We start from the raw sequence: 16849 nt of genomic DNA, 5'->3' as shown, positions 1-16849 counted from the left end.
AAAAGGCTATGTGTCTCTTTGGGGTTTCCTATGCAAATAGTATAAAAATCCTTAATTCATTTGTATAGTTTTGCTGAATGTGCCCCTCTCTATTTGAAGCATAATTGCTTCTCAAGAGACCAGAATTGTAGAATCTGATACTTAGGCATGTGCACTTTGTTTTCATAATGCTTCTGAAGTGCTGATTGTTCACCCATTGAAAGTTCTGTGCATCAGTTAATTTGATTTTGTACTTTGTGCTGCTATAAACAAGTCTGTTTTGGTGTATTTCGATTAGTTTCCATCACGCTGCTTGGACTGTTGTTTCTGTGTTTTAAACATCAGTACTTTTTGGACCTTACAATGGCAACATTGATGTTCTAATAATAATAGGGTTTTTTTCAATTATCCCATGTATTTTAAGAATTTTGCATACAAATTAGGTTAATTCAGTATGTGAACAAGGTGAACATGTTATGCAGTTCCAGTTTTAATTCATTTAGAAGACCCACTTAATTTAATGGCACTCATTACTGTATTGGTATGTTTGTGCAGAACTGAACAAAACAAGTTAAATAATTTGTATATGCCTATACATTTTTGTGTTACATCTTTGGCATACAATTTTATATCCATTTACTTGGGAGAAGACTCATTAAAAGCTTCTTTCTTAGGAGCAGATTTATATAATATCAGTATTTGAATAGCTATTTTTATCAATTCCACATAATAAAATATGTTAGTATATATATAAATATTTAGAATATGAAAGGATACCAATTTTTCTGTGACATTGTTAGTCATGAGGACAAACACAAATGAAAAGTGCCATTCAAACAATAACATCAGTGACAATTGACAAAACGCTGTGTATTGAGAGAGAAATTTAAGGAGTATTAATTAAAACCTTGTTTGAAATATCTACTTTAGTCTGTACAAGTAGGACAAGTTATATTTTCTACCTGACATAAAATCAATATAACAATAGCACTTAGACTTATATACCACTTCATAGTGCTTTACAGCCCTCTCTAAGCAGTTTACAGAGTCAGCATATTGCCTCCAATAATCTGGGTCCTTATTTTACTGACCTCAGAAGGATGGAAGGCTGAGTCAACTTTGAGCTGGCGAGTCAAACTGTAGTGAGACTTCAAGCAGGCAGGCAGGCAGCAGAAGTAGTCTGCAGTACTGCATTCTAACCACTGCGCCACCACAGCTCTTCATATGGGCAAATTATGAGAAATAAGATTATGAGAAATAAGATAGTTTGAACTCTGTGAAGCAGTTGGAGTCTTCAAATACTGTCATTTCATTAAAAAAACATGTTCATATTTTGACATCCCTCTGTTCCATTTTATTTTTCATCTTTGCCATTTTTCAACATTCACAACATCAAGTGTTTCTTTTCATCATTATCAACAAAAAAATATTTTTTCTCTCCAGAAAATGTCATTAGCTTGATGAAAATCCTTTTGTTCTTTATCGCAGATAACATGGCAAGCCCAGAAAAAGATAATTATAGAATCAAAAGTTATAAAAACAATGCCCTCAATCCCCAAGAAATGCGAAGACGAAGAGAAGAGGAAGGCATTCAGCTTCGGAAACAAAAAAGGGAAGAACAAGTAAGTCCTCATTTAAATCATAGCTGAGCAATGACTGTTGTAAAGTCCATTAAATTGCTCATATTGAGGAAATGATTTATGGTCCAACTCTGATCTCTGGCTATCTGCCTTCATTCATTCATTTGTCCCAATGCAGCTTATGAGCAATATAGTCCATTATAAATAAAATGCAATAAATTTTATTGAAAGCAAGTTTCTAAAATTCTTCTCACAGGAAGGTTGAGTTGTAGTAATAGCCCCCTTGGATAATGCAGAGTGGTGAAATTTATCCTTGTCTTTAGAGATGTATTGTCATAACTTTTTTTTTTGCTGGCACAGAATAATTTTATTTGTTTCTTACACCAGTATATATGTTACTTTTTAACTTGAAAATACCCTCAGACTTAAAACACGCCATACAGAAGGAAATGAGGATGGAGAATGAAAAGAAAAAGATAATAGAAAAAGGGATCATTTTTTGATAATCCTAAAATAAGCAATAACTTTGTATTTGTACTTGCATTCACTACAAAGGGAATCAGAAGTTTATATTTTTATCTTTTCTTAAGTTTTTTTCTTCCCTTTTTCCTTTATTCCCTTTCTTTTTTGCACAAAAGTATTATTTTAAGGGATATTTTTAGCCTTGCGTATGAATTTTTTTTAGACTAAAACGATTCTGCAAAGAATAAACACTTTTTAACGTATTTTGGAAACACTATTTCTGCAGGAGCAATTTTTATGATACAGTTTTGACAAAATAAATTGACCTTTCTTCATTGTTATTGAATAAAGAAAAAAGATAGGGTTTTTTAAATCACAAAGCACTCTTTTTTTCCTTTCACAATAATTTTCATTGTATTTATTTTATTTTTTTGCTTATATAATATTATCTGAAAATCTCATCAAACTGAGTTAAAATACAACCAGTGTATACAGTATATTCCTAAATTTAGCACATATTCCTAAATATTAATTAAGCATCTTGTTTGTAAAAGGATTCCCAAAGTGGGATTAGAGCTAATATTGTACTATATTAATTTATTTGTGTTTTTTTTTGTTAGTTTTTATTGTTTTAAATGTGGTTTTATCTTCTGCAAGCCACCTTGATTCGCCATGGGCGAATAGGTGGCAATGTAAACTAAACAAACAAATAAATAGCAATGCATTGTTGATCCAGTTTTCATGTTTCAAGCGAAAACTTGAAGGCTTGATCAAACAGTGAGAAAGTAATAGAAAAAAAATAGTAGTATCTCCTCCTCCCCAAATAATTACATGTTTTTCTTACATTTCTTTTCAGTTATTTAAACGTAGAAATGTTTCTCTGCTGTCCAGCGAAGAGTCAATGCAGGAGAGCCCAATCCAGGATCCTGATGTAAGCTCTACTGTACCAGTTCTGGAGGTAAGGAATCTATCACATGCCTTAAAGCATGTTTACAAATCTGGTTAAAACTTAAGCTAATTCTAATGATTTTCCATTTTTAGGAAGATGTGATTACGTGTGACATGGTGCAAATGGTTTTCTCAGATGATCCTAATCAACAACTTGCAGCAACCCAGAAGTTCAGAAAATTACTTTCTAAAGGTAAATCAGCAAAACATGATTTTCTTTTTAATATTTAATAAATTTTAGTTTCAGTATTTGCATTAAATTGAAAAACAATTTTTAACAATACACGTTAAAAGTTATTAATTTGTTTTTTAATCTTAAGTGGTTTTATTGGTACAGGAATAATTTAATGTCAAATGTCCAATTACAAAATGAAAAAACACACATCCTCAGATGGAAAAGAGCCACTTTGTACATTGTATGGGTTTCTCTCTGTTGTGCCAGTAGTTTAGCTAATTAGCAAAGCTGCTAATGTCACTCAAATTAAAGTTGATTGTTTTTGTGGGATAAAAGTTAAAATGGAAGTGATTAAGGAACAGCTTTTAGAAATACATAACTTATCCTGCTGGAAAAGGGAATATTCTCTACTAGTCAAAAGATGAAGCAATGTGTACTATAATTTATCTTGTATTTGATGTAATATTAATTGATATTAATGAAGCAGTGACTATTATCATTGTGCTGAAGTTTAATATGTAAGATAGAGTTTTATTTTGTTTGGTTTGAGATGATTTTTCTTTCCCTTTTCAGATTTCTATCTCTTGTTTTTGAGGAAAGAGTAATCCTTTTCAAGGATTCTTCAGCTTAATTTTTAGCTACTTTTTTAGGGAAAAGATAAATGTGCTTGTTCCATGTTATGTCTACCCATTGTTTTCAAATGATTTTTTTTAATAAAGCAAGCTAACAACTAGCCTAATTTGGAAAGAAGCTAAATAATTGCTTGATGGAAATAATTAAGGTTTCCCCCTCTAGTATGTACCGTGTTTGCCGGCGTATAAGGCGACTGGGCGTATAAGGCAGAGCCCCCAACATTTCCACTCAAAATATAGAGTTTGTTATATACTCGCCGTATAAGACGACCCCCCACTTGGAGGCATGTTTTTCAGGGCAAAAAAGTCATACGCCCGGCAAATTCACGGTAAAGTTGTAACACTTGGGGTATTCTGGATATAATTCTTGATTGACACCCCTGCCCCTTTCCCCCAAACTTACAAAGCCACCAAAATGCTTTAGAGAGGCAGCTTCGCCTTTCTCAGGCTGGCACTCAATTCCTCTCCCTTTCTTTGTGACACCATTGAGCGATCTGCTTTTTCAGGGAAAATAAATAAATAAAAATAAAACTGGACGAAAAACAGTCGAGGTTGTTTCTTAATATCTTTCTACCTCCCCAACCAATTTGTCTCCAAGGGTGCACCACACTGATTGCGACATTAATTATTTCAGAGAGAGAGGGTGGGGGGGAAAATCTTTGCTTCCTACTGTGGCTTTTTCCTGCGCACATCGTTTTTCCCTTGGCTTTGTGGTTGTTACTTCTTACAGGGAGGGATAATGAAATACCCACGCTGGGAGAAAGCGGAAAGGATGTCTATTTTCCTGCTCACTAACTTTCCAGAAAGCGTCATGAGGTTCCTGCCCGAGACTTGCCAAAGTCCAGTTCATTCATTTTGCTACCTTTCTCCAATGAGATCCAGATCTGTTTCCACAACGGCAGCTTAGGATCTTATCTTATTATCTTATTATTATCTTATTAGCCTTGCTCGGTCCATCCAAGAGAGAGAAGGCAGGCGGTTTTGCGCTCAGGGAGAAGAAAAAGAGCCTCTCGCTCACGCTGCACACTGTCCCCCCTCCACCCAGCAACGCTTAGGAAAAGATTACACAAGCATCCTTTCAGAAGTGAATCGGGAGAAGGGTCCAGGAGCAAAGGCTGAAACCGAGGAAAAATTCCCAAAAGGCGCTTGGAAGCTTCCCATCCTGGGAAAAAGCAAAAAACCAAAACCCCGGCTCTTCGAACCAAAGCAGTTGCGCTTTCTCTGGGCTGCTGTAGGCGCTCGCCACCCCTCACTGGGCGAAACGTGGCAGACACCTGAGGGAGGGAGGAGGGAGACACCGAGGATGGGGGTGAGGCCAAGCCTGGAGCCGGCCTGTCCGCTCCCTGGCAGAGGTGGAGTGAGTGGGGAGGAGGATGAAAGAGGACTCCGACTGGGCTAACACAGAGGTTACCTGGTCAGGTAATGCAACTCCTGCAAGTCACTCACCAAACCGGATTCTCTTTCCCTGCCTTGGGGCGACCTTTGTTATATACTGCGTTTTGCTTGAAACCGTCCCTGGTACAAAAAAGGTCTGGGGACCACTGTGCTACGGTACATTAATATTATATTTTACTAGGGAGGAAATAATGGAGATGGAAACAGCAAGAAGAGAGAGAGAGTCTGCTTCTTCCCAACAGTTCAGACATTTCTGCAGTGCACTAGAACATGTTTATTTTGGAATTAGTCCCCAAACACTGAGCTTTATAGTAATTTAAAAGGCTGAAGAAGCATAGTCATTGTTTAATCATAAGTGCTCGAAGACACAAGTGCTCTAGTCTCTATAAAGAGTTTGGTCCCAAAGGGTACAATTTATGTCTGTTTTCACAAATTAACCTACACATTCTTCCTTATTTATAAAAAAGAACAGGAATGTAAGTAAAATGTAGGACAGGTCTTTTCATTTTTAAGGCTTTTGTGTAAGTTGGCACTTGGTTAAAGGGAAGCATGTTTTGATTGCTTTTTCTTTCAGCTGTTATTCAAGTTATAAAAGCATAGTTTTGATGGTGGTGTATCTTCTAAACTTCTAAACTACTGTTGGTCTCTGCTAGTTCTTTTAAGTTTTTATGGAAAGGCTTGAGGCTTTCTTGCATCATAGTTTAAAAATTCTTCATTCAATAATGATTGATTTGTGTGATAAACTAGGGCAACAGATGGCAGTAGCATTGCCTAAAAGCGGATTAGAAGCTCTGCTTTCATGGCTATTATCATTATACCAAATGAAATCTTCCCATTCAAAGTTAATATGTTAACTTTTCTTCCCCTTTTTCCTTTATTCCCTTTCTTTTTGCACAAAAGTATTATTTTAAGGGATATTTTTAGCCTTGCGTATGAAATTTTTAGACTAAAACGATTCTGCAAAGAATAAACACTTTTTAACGTATTTTGGAAACACTATTTCTGCAGGAGCAATTTTTATGATACAGTTTTGACAAATAAATTGACCTTTCTTCATTGTTATTGAATAAAGAAAAAAAGATAGGGTTTTTAAATCACAAAGCACTCTTTTTCCTTTCACAATAATTTTCATTGTATTTATTTTATTTTTTTGCTTATATAATATTATCTGAAAATCTCATCAAACTGAGTTAAAATACAACCAGTGTATACAGTATATTCCTAAATTTAGCACATATTCCTAAATATTAATTAAGCATCTTGTTTGTAAAAGGATTCCCAAAGTGGGATTAGAGCTAATATTGTACTATATTAATTTATTTGTGTTTTTTTTTGTTAGTTTTTATTGTTTTAAATGTGGTTTTATCTTCTGCAAGCCACCTTGATTATCGCCATGGGCGAATAGGTGGCAATGTAAACTAAACAAACAAATAAATAGCAATGCATTGTTGATCCAGTTTTCATGTTTCAAGCGAAAACTTGAAGGCTTGATCAAACAGTGAGAAAGTAATAAAAAAAAAATAGTAGTATCTCCTCCTCCTCCTCCCCAAATAATTACATGTTTTTCTTACATTTCTTTTCAGTTATTTAAACGTAGAAATGTTTCTCTGCTGTCCAGCGAAGAGTCAATGCAGGAGAGCCCAATCCAGGATCCTGATGTAAGCTCTACTGTACCAGTTCTGGAGGTAAGGAATCTATCACATGCCTTAAAGCATGTTTACAAATCTGGTTAAAACTTAAGCTAATTCTAATGATTTTCCATTTTTAGGAAGATGTGATTACGTGTGACATGGTGCAAATGGTTTTCTCAGATGATCCTAGTCAACAACTTGCAGCAACCCAGAAGTTCAGAAAATTACTTTCTAAAGGTAAATCAGCAAAACATGATTTTTCTTTTTAATATTTAATAAATTTTAGTTTCAGTATTTGCATTAAATTGAAAAACAATTTTTAACAATACACGTTAAAAGTTATTAATTTGTTTTTTAATCTTAAGTGGTTTTATTGGTACAGGAATAATTTAATGTCAAATGTCCAATTACAAAATGAAAAAACACACATCCTCAGATGGAAAAGAGCCACTTTGTACATTGTATGGGTTTCTCTCTGTTGTGCCAGTAGTTTAGCTAATTAGCAAAGCTGCTAATGTCACTCAAATTAAAGTTGATTGTTTTTGTGGGATAAAAGTTAAAATGGAAGTGATTAAGGAACAGCTTTTAGAAATATATAACTTATCCTGCTGGAAAAGGGAATATTCTCTACTAGTCAAAAGATGAAGCAATGTGTACTATAATTTATCTTGTATTTGATGTAATATTAATTGATATTAATGAAGCAGTGACTATTATCATTGTGCTGAAGTTTATGTAAGATAGAGTTTTATTTTGTTTGGTTTGAGATGATTTTTCTTTCCCTTTTCAGGTTTCTATCTCTTGTTTTTGAGGAAAGAGTAATCCTTTTCAAGGATTCTTCAGCTTAATTTTTAGCTACTTTTTTAGGGAAAAGATAAATGTGCTTGTTCCATGTTATGTCTACCCATTGTTTTCAAATGATTTTTTTAATAAAGCAAGCTAACAACTAGCCTAATTTGGAAAGAAGCTATATAATTGCTTGATGGAAATAATTAAGGTTTCCCCCTCTAGTATGTATATATGCTACGGCAGGGTCCCCAACCACGGGCATGCGGACCGATGCCGGGCCGTGGAGCACTCTTTACCGGGCCGCAAAGAAAAAAAAAAAAAAAATGGCGGCTTTCTTCGCCTTCGGTGAATGCTGCTGGGATCGGGGATCAAGGACACAAATGAAAGAAGGGGAGGGAGGAAGCAACCGAAGCCTGTCCTGCTCTCTGGCTCAGCTCTCTCAGTCGCTTTCGCTCCTCCACCAGCCCAGGAAGAAACTGCTTCAAAGAAGCTGGGGTGGTGGCTTTTCCTGTCGCCGCAGCTTCCCGAGCGCCCGTTTCACCACCCGCCCGCCCGCCCGCCCGCTCGCAGTTCAATCCACAGTGCTCCGTTCTGCCTGCCTGCCTGTCTGGTTGTTTGGGAGCAGCTTCGCTGAGAATAATAACTATTCGCCTCTTTTTATCAGCCGAAGCTGCTCCAAAGCGAAGAAGGCAGGCAGGCAGGCAGGTAGAACGGAGCACTGTGGATTGAACCGCGAGCGGCGGGCGGGCGGGTGGGGTGAAACGGCGCTTCGGGAAGCTGTGGCGACAGGAAAAGCCACCCACCCCCACCCCCGGCTTCTTTGAAGCAGTTTCTTCCTGGGCTGCTGTAGGAGCGATAGAGTGACTGAGAGAGGAACGAGGCAGACACCTGAGGGAGGGAGGGAGGGAGACACCTGAGGGATGGGGCTGAGGGCAGCAGGGCCGGCGCTCCCTGAACTTGGTGGTTTGCTGGCAGACGTTTTATTACCCGACTAGGTAACAACATCAGATGTTACCTAGTCAGGTAATGAAACGTCTGCAAGCAAACTACCAAACTCGGATTCTCTCTCTCTCTCCCCCTCCCCCCCGGTCCTTGAAAAATGTTTCTGCTTGAAACCGGTCCCTGGTACAAAAAAGGTTGGGGACCACTGTGCTGCGGTACATTAATATTATATTTTACTAGGGAGGAAATAATGGAGATGGAAACAGCAAGAAAAGAGAGAGACTCTGCTTCTTCCCAACAGTTCAGACATTTCTGCAGTGCACTAGAACATGTTTATTTTGGAATTAGTCCCCAAACACTAAGCTTTATAGTAATTTAAAAGGCTGAAGAAGCATAGTCATTGTTTAATCATAAGTGCTCGAAGACACAAGTGCTCTAGTCTCTATATTTGGTCCCAAAGGGTACAATTTATGTCTGTTTTCACAAATTAACCTACATATTCTTCCTTATTTATAAAAAAGAACAGGAATGTAAGTAAAATGTAAGACAGATCTTTTCGTTTTTAAGGCTTTTGTGTAAGTTGGCACTTGGTTAAAGGGAAGCATATTTTGATTGCTTTTTCTTTCAGCTGTTATTCAAGTTATAAAAGCATAGTTTTGATGGTGGTGTATCTTCTAAACTTCTTCTAAACTACTGTTGGTCTCTGCTAGTTCTTTTAAGTTTTTATGGAAAGGCTTGAAGCTTTCTTGCATCATAGTTTAAAAATTCTTCATTCAATAATGATTGATTTGTGTGATAAACTAGGGCAACAGATGGCAGTAGCATTGCCTAAAAGCGGATTAGAAGCTCTGCTTTCATGGCTATTATCATTATACCAAATGAAATCTTCCCATTCAAAGTTAATATGTTAACTGATTATTAAAGTTGGGAAGGAGCAATACAAAAGTAGCTATTGCTTAAGGACTTCTTAGAAGCATCACACATCACTGTGAAGCATCTAGGCTAGATGAATCTGTGGACTAATTGGGTTCTTACATATGAAACAATGAGAAACTGTAGGCCATTTCCTTAGTAAACATTTGTTGACTTACGTATTGCCTGACAGAGAGTTTTGGCTTATTCCTTATGTATGGCAGATGGTTTACATTTGTTTTATATATTATTTCAGAGAGTTTCTCACAGCATGTTAATATTGCCATACATCAGTGAGTTAGGTTAGATTTAGAGACAAAGTGACTTCCCTCAGAGCAATCACCTTGCATACCATAATTTAAAATGGGGACTTTGATTGATTCCAGCAAGTTCATTATAGAAGCTGTGCTGTTCAGTGTTTTTTATACTTCCTTCTTAATTGTTTTCCATTGTAGTGAACTTATATGTAACTTATTTTTATTGGATTACTTTATCTTTCATTTCAGAACCTAATCCTCCAATTGATGAAGTTATTCAGAAACCAGGAGTTGTGGAGAGATTCGTCAAATTTCTAGAAAAAAATGATAATTGCACTCTTCAAGTGAGTTCATGAAATAATATGAGATACATTTGGAAGGAAGTACAAAGAATTACAATGTTATATCTTACCTTTGGAATAGGAGGGGAGGTTTTGCTTCTCTCTTTCTCTCTCCCCAGCATTTGTTAAATATTTTAACAGCTCTACAAGTTAAATGGCCTCAAAACGTAAATATTATGTCTTGTAGGAGAACACAATTTAAATTTTGTTCCATAGTGAGCACGTAATTCCAACAAGCAGATAATTTTTAAAAGATATTAAATAATATAAGAAGTAGATAAATTGAGACAACACTGGATTGAGACTTTTATTTGCTGGTTGTGCTGTCATAGTTTACCATTATTTCTCCCAAAGTTTCAAATGTAAATTGTTCCCATTTATTGAAATTATTTAAATTTTATTGAAGTATGAGAATATTTTACTATTTTCCAAGACTGCATTTATACTCTTGCTAAAATTGTGTGAGAATGATTAAATTGAATATTCCACATGAATACTGAACTGTTATTTCACTGCAGAGATTTGCACAATACAATCGAAGACTATATTCTGGTATGGAAAAAAAAAGGCCCATAAAAAATAAACATACAGAATTGATTGTAAAATAAACTCTTAAAAGTCATATTTTTTCTTTCTAGTTTGAAGCAGCATGGGCTCTTACAAATATAGCATCTGGAACTTTCCTGCATACCAAAGTAGTAATTGAAACTGGAGCAGTCCCAATTTTTATTAAATTGTTGAATTCTGAACATGAAGATGTCCAGGAGCAGGTAACTTTTTGTGAATTTTTTTATTGTGCAGATTCAATTGTACTGTAAAATGTTATGCCCCAGCGAATTTTGGGAAGAAAAAAAATGGGGGGGGGGGGGGGGGGGGGGGGGGGGGGGGGGGGGGGGGGGGGGGGGGGGGGGGGGGGGGGGGGGGGGGGGGGGGGGGGGGGGGGGGAATACATATTTGAATAAAAACAAAAATTAATCTAGATGTAATCCTAAACTATGGTTAACATTAAATACTTGAATCATATATTTGTGTGTTCTCCACCATTTTGTCTTTAGACAGCACAATTCAGAAGATATTGGAAGTTTTTGCTTCAGTTGTCAATTTATTACAATTCACAGGAAGCTAGAACTGGAAGTTAAATGTGTTTAAGTTTAGAAACAATACTTCGATATAAACTATTCTCCTAACCCAGTTGGGGATATGTTATTCAACTCTCAATTACTCTGGGTGGCTTGTAAGCCCTGCAGTGTCTATATCCATCACATGAAAGTTGTGATGGTGCCCTTCTTCAAGTGTGTCCTTTCCTATAACTGTTGTCTGATGGCATCCAGTTCATCAGGATGCAAGATGGAAAGAATCTGTTGCTTGGTGATCTGAAGCATTTTAGGCTTGCATTATTATAAATTTTCAGATGTAGCAGCAGTTTTGGATTTTGATATGAAGTATTATTTCAGTATATTTCTTTCATATCAGTGACTCTGTACTTAGTGTGATGAAATACTGCTATTTCTTATGTAGAAATAAAAGAATTCTTGCTTTATAAGCTCATGGACGAAAATGAATTTATACTGTGAGATGGGCAATGATACTAATAAATACATATTATATTTACTAAGCATCTCATTAATCATCTTTATATCTAAAAGAATAACATCCAAATAGAGTAAGTGAAGGCTTTTAAGTTATCTACCAATTTTCCTAGAAATTTTGAGTGTTCAAATATTAAATTGCAGGACCAAGAAGCTTCTAACACAATAATCAGATTATTCAAGCTACAAGGAGATAACTCTGCAGTAATTCCATTATTCAAAGCCAAAGTTCCAAGCTTTCTATTCTGTGACTGTGCAAATATACTGCTATACTACCGGTAGAAGCAGTTGAATCTAAATTTTGGAGATCTGTTTTTAATTACCTCCTCAGTCACAAATGCATTCCTGTAGTTAGGTCTTAGATGTAGCTCTTTTGAGGCTTCACTGGTCAAAGTTCACTTGTTCAAACAAAGGCACAAATGTGAGACTTTGGCCTAGTTTGTATTGAGAGATAGTTGCAGTTCCAAATGGAAGAAACAAATCATGTGTGCTTTGGTTCACTGTGGTTTACCCACCAATTAGAACTTATGCTGGTTCTAGAAGAAGCCTGCATGAAGTTGAGCTGATACATCATACTGCTGCTACACCGAAATTATGCATTTGTCCCTTACTATCTCTAACTACAGGTAGTCCTTGACTTATGACAGTTTGAAATTATGTCAGCCTTGGAAAAAGTGACTTATGACCTGTCCTCGAAGTTATGCCCATCATACCCCTCATACAGTCAGATGATCTCAATTCAGACCCTTTGCAGCTGGCTGGCATTTACGATGGTTGAAGGGTCTTGGGGTCACGTGATTGTGATTTGTAACATTCCCAGCCAGCTTCTAACAAGCAAAGTCAATTGGGAAGGCTGGATTCACTTAATGACTGTGGTTTACTTAATGTCTACATGATTTGCTTCGGGACCACAGCAAAATGGTCGTAAAATCAGGTCTGGTCATGTGATTACTCATTTAGTGACTGAAATTCTGGTACAACAGTTTGTTTAGTGACTTTGAAGTTACAAAGGCACTGAAAAAAGTGGCTTACAACTGTTTTTCACACTTACAACTATTACAGCATTCCCCATGGTCATGTGATCAAAAGTCAGATGCTTGGCAATTGACTCATATTTATGATGGTTGCAGTGGTTCGGAGTCATGATCCCCTTTTGCAACCTTCTGTCAAGTGAAGTCAGTGGAGAAGTCAGATTCACTTAACAACAGTATTACTAACTTAACAGCTGCAGTGATTCCTAACTGGCAAGAAAGGTTGTCAAATGGGTGAAAATTCACTTAACAAATGTCTCGCTTAGCAACATAACTTTTGGGCTCAAATGTCATAAGTTGAGGACTACCTATATACATATTTCCATATCTATAACAACTTACAACTATTCAGAGGTGAGAATTGGCACATCGATTCTTTCAGTGATTGCTCCATAGCCATGATCTTTTGCAGGTGTTCTAGCAGTTAACAATACAAGATATTTTGAGGCTCAGCTGCAAACATAAATTCTCATGGTAGTTTCTTTCGTGTTAACATTAGCCATTTAAGTAATAGCAGTTAAAAAAAAATTGGCACACAATTTATATACTTCCGTATAAATGATAATGTTATAAACTGTAAGCATAAGAATTATAGATAAGTATTTAAAAGCCTTAAAATAATTATGAATATTAATTTACATCTTTGTTTCTAAGGCAGTGTGGGCCCTTGGCAATATTGCTGGAGATAACGCAGAATGCAGAGATTATGTATTAAGCTGTGGAATACTTCCTCCACTCTTACAGTAAGTACAGATAATCTCTGATAGTTAACAGAATGGTATACATAACTACCTAACTAAAGGATCCAGATTAATTGCTAATTTATAAACAGTAGGTTGGTAATGATCAGTGCAATGCTTCAGATTCCAAAAAAAGGTGTTTTGGAATGGGTAGAATTAGAAACATATCTGAAATTCTTTTTAAACATCTAAGTCATTTCCCAGAATCATTTAGTAGGTATAGGCATGTAATTTTGTGAATAGGCATAATTGCTTTACACAATTGCAAATACATTGTATTATTTCAAAACACTGCCCAACCTTTTATTATTTATTATTTTATTTCTATGGAATTAAGCACCATTGGACTCATCAGAACTTCTGAATAGAGTTGCAAAGGTTTGAAGTGTCAGTTACCGTATATACTCGAGTATAAGTCAACCCGAATATAAGCCGAGGCACCTAATTTTACACAAAAACTGGGAAAACTTATTGACTCGAAAGTATAAGCCGAGGGTGGGAAATGCAGCAGCTACTGGTAAATTTCAAAAAATAAAAATAATTAATTTGGGAAACGATCTCACTATCATGAAAGGTTTAATTGATTCACTAACCCAAAAGAAGAAGAAGATGATGACAGCGGGAGGCAGGAGTCACTCTTTCCCCTCCCTCGAGGCCCCTGAGTCAGGAGTCACTACCGGCGCGGCCCCAGTCCGTTCCGCTGGAAGCGGAAAGGCAAAGCGCTTTTGCCTTTCCCTTCCCGGTTAGGCTGTTGGGAGTCTCTGCCGCCGGAGGCCGCGACTCCACACCATTTTTTCAGAGGATCGACTGCCCAACCTTTTATTATTTATTATTTTATTTCTATGGAATTAAGCACCATTGGACTCATCAGAACTTCTGAATAGAGTTGCAAAGGTTTGAAGTGTCAGTTATATACTTTTGGTGTTAGTATCTTGACATAAAGTTTCCTGGTGCTAGAACATGCCTATTTTAAATAACAGTTTTTATTAGAATAATAATTCTAATTATTTGTCTAAAAATTATAAAAATGTTTCTTTTAATTCTCTTTTTCCAAAAAATAATAATAATTAATAATACATAAGTGGTTTACATCAAATGCTACTTTCTGTTAGCTTCCATTTGTTTCAGCAGGAATTGTCGCAATAAACTATGTTACTCACAGTTGTTTGTGAAAGGATATGTTTACTTACGCTTGTTTTCCTTCAAACTCGGCAACAACGGTCATTCCGAATAAAGTCAGCGCTGAGATCATTCGCATCTCAGCGCAATATATCATGTAGCCCCACCCTGTGTAGCTAACCAACATCCGCCCTCCCCACAAGCCATGTGCTCCGCAACCCCGCATTTCCAAATGCAACTAATCAAACAGCTGTATTGCTCTGCGCCACAATTTTCCCCCAGACCCACCCCCAAAGTTCCATCATGTCTTGTGCTGTGCCTCAAACAAGGAATTGGAGCACTAAACCTCTCCCACCCTCATCCCTGTCCAATGTTCATATCGATAAAAGATGGATGAGTCAAGCCTGGATGGGAAATGCAGAATCGGAAGATGTTCCTCTATCAATGCAACGCTTTGGACACTGCAGGAACAGACGCTCTCTCCCTGATCCAGATAACGTGTTGGCAGGAATAGACGCTCCCTCCCCGATCCAGATAACGTGTCGGGCTTCACTCCAGAGGACAAGTTGGTAGGACTGTGGAAGCCCTACACTTCTCTTCTTTCTCAGTTCTGTTCCATGCATTTCCCCAATTTGCTCAGATAAGGTCACAAGTAAACGAGTTTGACTGCCCAGGAGATACAAATAAAAATAATCTCTTCTGCCATTGGAATGCTTCTCCATCATTACATGATTACTTTACATGAAAACCATTGAATATAGCTATATTAATTAAAGTGAAGTTATTTTCATGTATATGACAATAATAATAATAGTTATTGTTGTTATTGTTATTATTATTGTTATTATTATTGTTGTTTTGTTGTTGTTGTTGTTGTTATTATTATTATTATTATTATTATTATTATTTATTTATTTATTTATTTATTTATTTATTTATTTATTTATTTATTTATTTATTTATTTATTTTCTTGGCAGACTCTTAACACATTCTAACAGGCTCACAACTACCAGAAATGCAGTCTGGGCACTTTCAAACCTCTGTAGAGGCAAAAATCCACCTCCAGATTTTAGCAAGGTAAGGCCCATGTTTCACTCTATAAAAATGCTATAATAATAAAATGCATATGTTGTGTTGTTCCAAAGTATCTTCTTGTATAAATTATTTTTTTTCAAAGTGTCAACTATTTATGTCCAGGTAAAGATTTCTTTTTGTCATAGAGTGGAACTGAATATAGTACATTAACTTTCCTGATGATGTTTACCTTCAGAGTAGACAACCAATGAAATTAAATTAACATTTGGCTGTAACAGAGCAAAACAGTAATGGCTCTATGCAGTATCTGCTGGAAGTGCATAACATAAAAGTCAGTTCAACCAAAAAGTAATTTAGTGAGTTATGCTATACTTGAAATATCCTGAAAGTGGATCTGTCCCAGTTAAAGTTATTTTATACTGGTCTCAGTTCAAGAAAATTTAGATTCACCATGTATGTTCGTGTGTGTGTGCACACAAACTCAAGCCAGCTCAGTTCCAACATAACTAAGAAAAAGTAAATATAGGGTACATTGTAAGAATGACCATCTGTGAAATAGTAGAATATACTCATACGTTTTTAAAGAGTTATAGTTAAAGGGAAATATCAGATACCTTAAGGCTTTCAATTTACTGATTCATCTTTTAGGGAATCAAGTTTGAAATACTTCCTCACTGTGTTGACTTATTTCACACCCATTTTGGAAATAGGACATGCCACTAATCTGTAATAAGCAACAAGAAGATGCCTGTATCTTCAAATGAAAGAGTCATATCTTTCAGTTGGCTCATTTTCCTATTGCAGACTACCCATAACACTGTGTATGTATGTGGGTATGTTGCTTCATGGTCCAAGTTTCCCTCGCTGTCAGTCTCACATATCCTATTTGTCCCTGAGCTATCCAACATTCCTTTCATTGGAGACTGCCATCATAGTATCAGTTCCAGTATTAGTGGTACCTCTTCACTCCTTTGGTTTTATATTAGAGATGCCTCTTTTAATTAGTCTGTATTTAGTCCAGGACATTATACTATTTTTGTGTGAGAGTGTGTTCAAAGTGTTTAAGCTCTTAGGAATTCCTTTTTCCTTTAACCAAATGGACCCCATTTTGATATTACCCAACTAAGGTTTTCTTTGGGCTTCCTGAGCCTGGAAAAGTTTATCCTTAGATTGTATTTTCTCAAGATATGGTCAATAGGCTGTAATCTGCTCTACACATACCACACACAGACTTACCTATCACAAGGAAAACTGCCATTTTAAAAACCATTATGTGCTAGGTTAGAGACAA

The 16849-nt window shown here is 36.3% G+C and overlaps 1 protein-coding gene across 3 annotated transcripts in view; it reads left to right on the top strand.

Moving 5' to 3' along the window:
• Positions 1-16849, top strand: part of KPNA5 (karyopherin subunit alpha 5) — a 29633-nt gene that overhangs the window by 2008 nt on the left and 10776 nt on the right. For 2 of the 3 annotated variants that reach the window (XM_087972938.1, XM_087972928.1), the window contains exons 1-6: positions 6758-6856; positions 6940-7039; positions 9952-10046; positions 10682-10813; positions 13318-13406; positions 15501-15600. In XM_087972938.1, coding sequence (XP_087829064.1) covers positions 6800-6856; positions 6940-7039; positions 9952-10046; positions 10682-10813; positions 13318-13406; positions 15501-15600 — 573 coding nt within the window. In that variant the 5' untranslated portion in view covers positions 6758-6799. Of the gene's footprint in view, positions 1-1467; positions 1602-2877; positions 2980-6757; positions 6857-6939; positions 7040-9951; positions 10047-10681; positions 10814-13317; positions 13407-15500; positions 15601-16849 lie in introns of those variants that run through there. The other variant, XM_026666037.2, reaches the window with a different exon arrangement.

Source organism: Notechis scutatus, chromosome 1 (assembly GCF_049901735.1).
Source record: "Notechis scutatus isolate UNSWTSFEM ecotype Mainland chromosome 1, rNotScu1.2, whole genome shotgun sequence".
NCBI classification, from domain to species: Eukaryota; Metazoa; Chordata; class Lepidosauria; order Squamata; family Elapidae; genus Notechis; species Notechis scutatus.
Note: the sequence above shows the minus strand (reverse complement) of the source record. Positions and strands in the feature narration are given on the sequence as shown.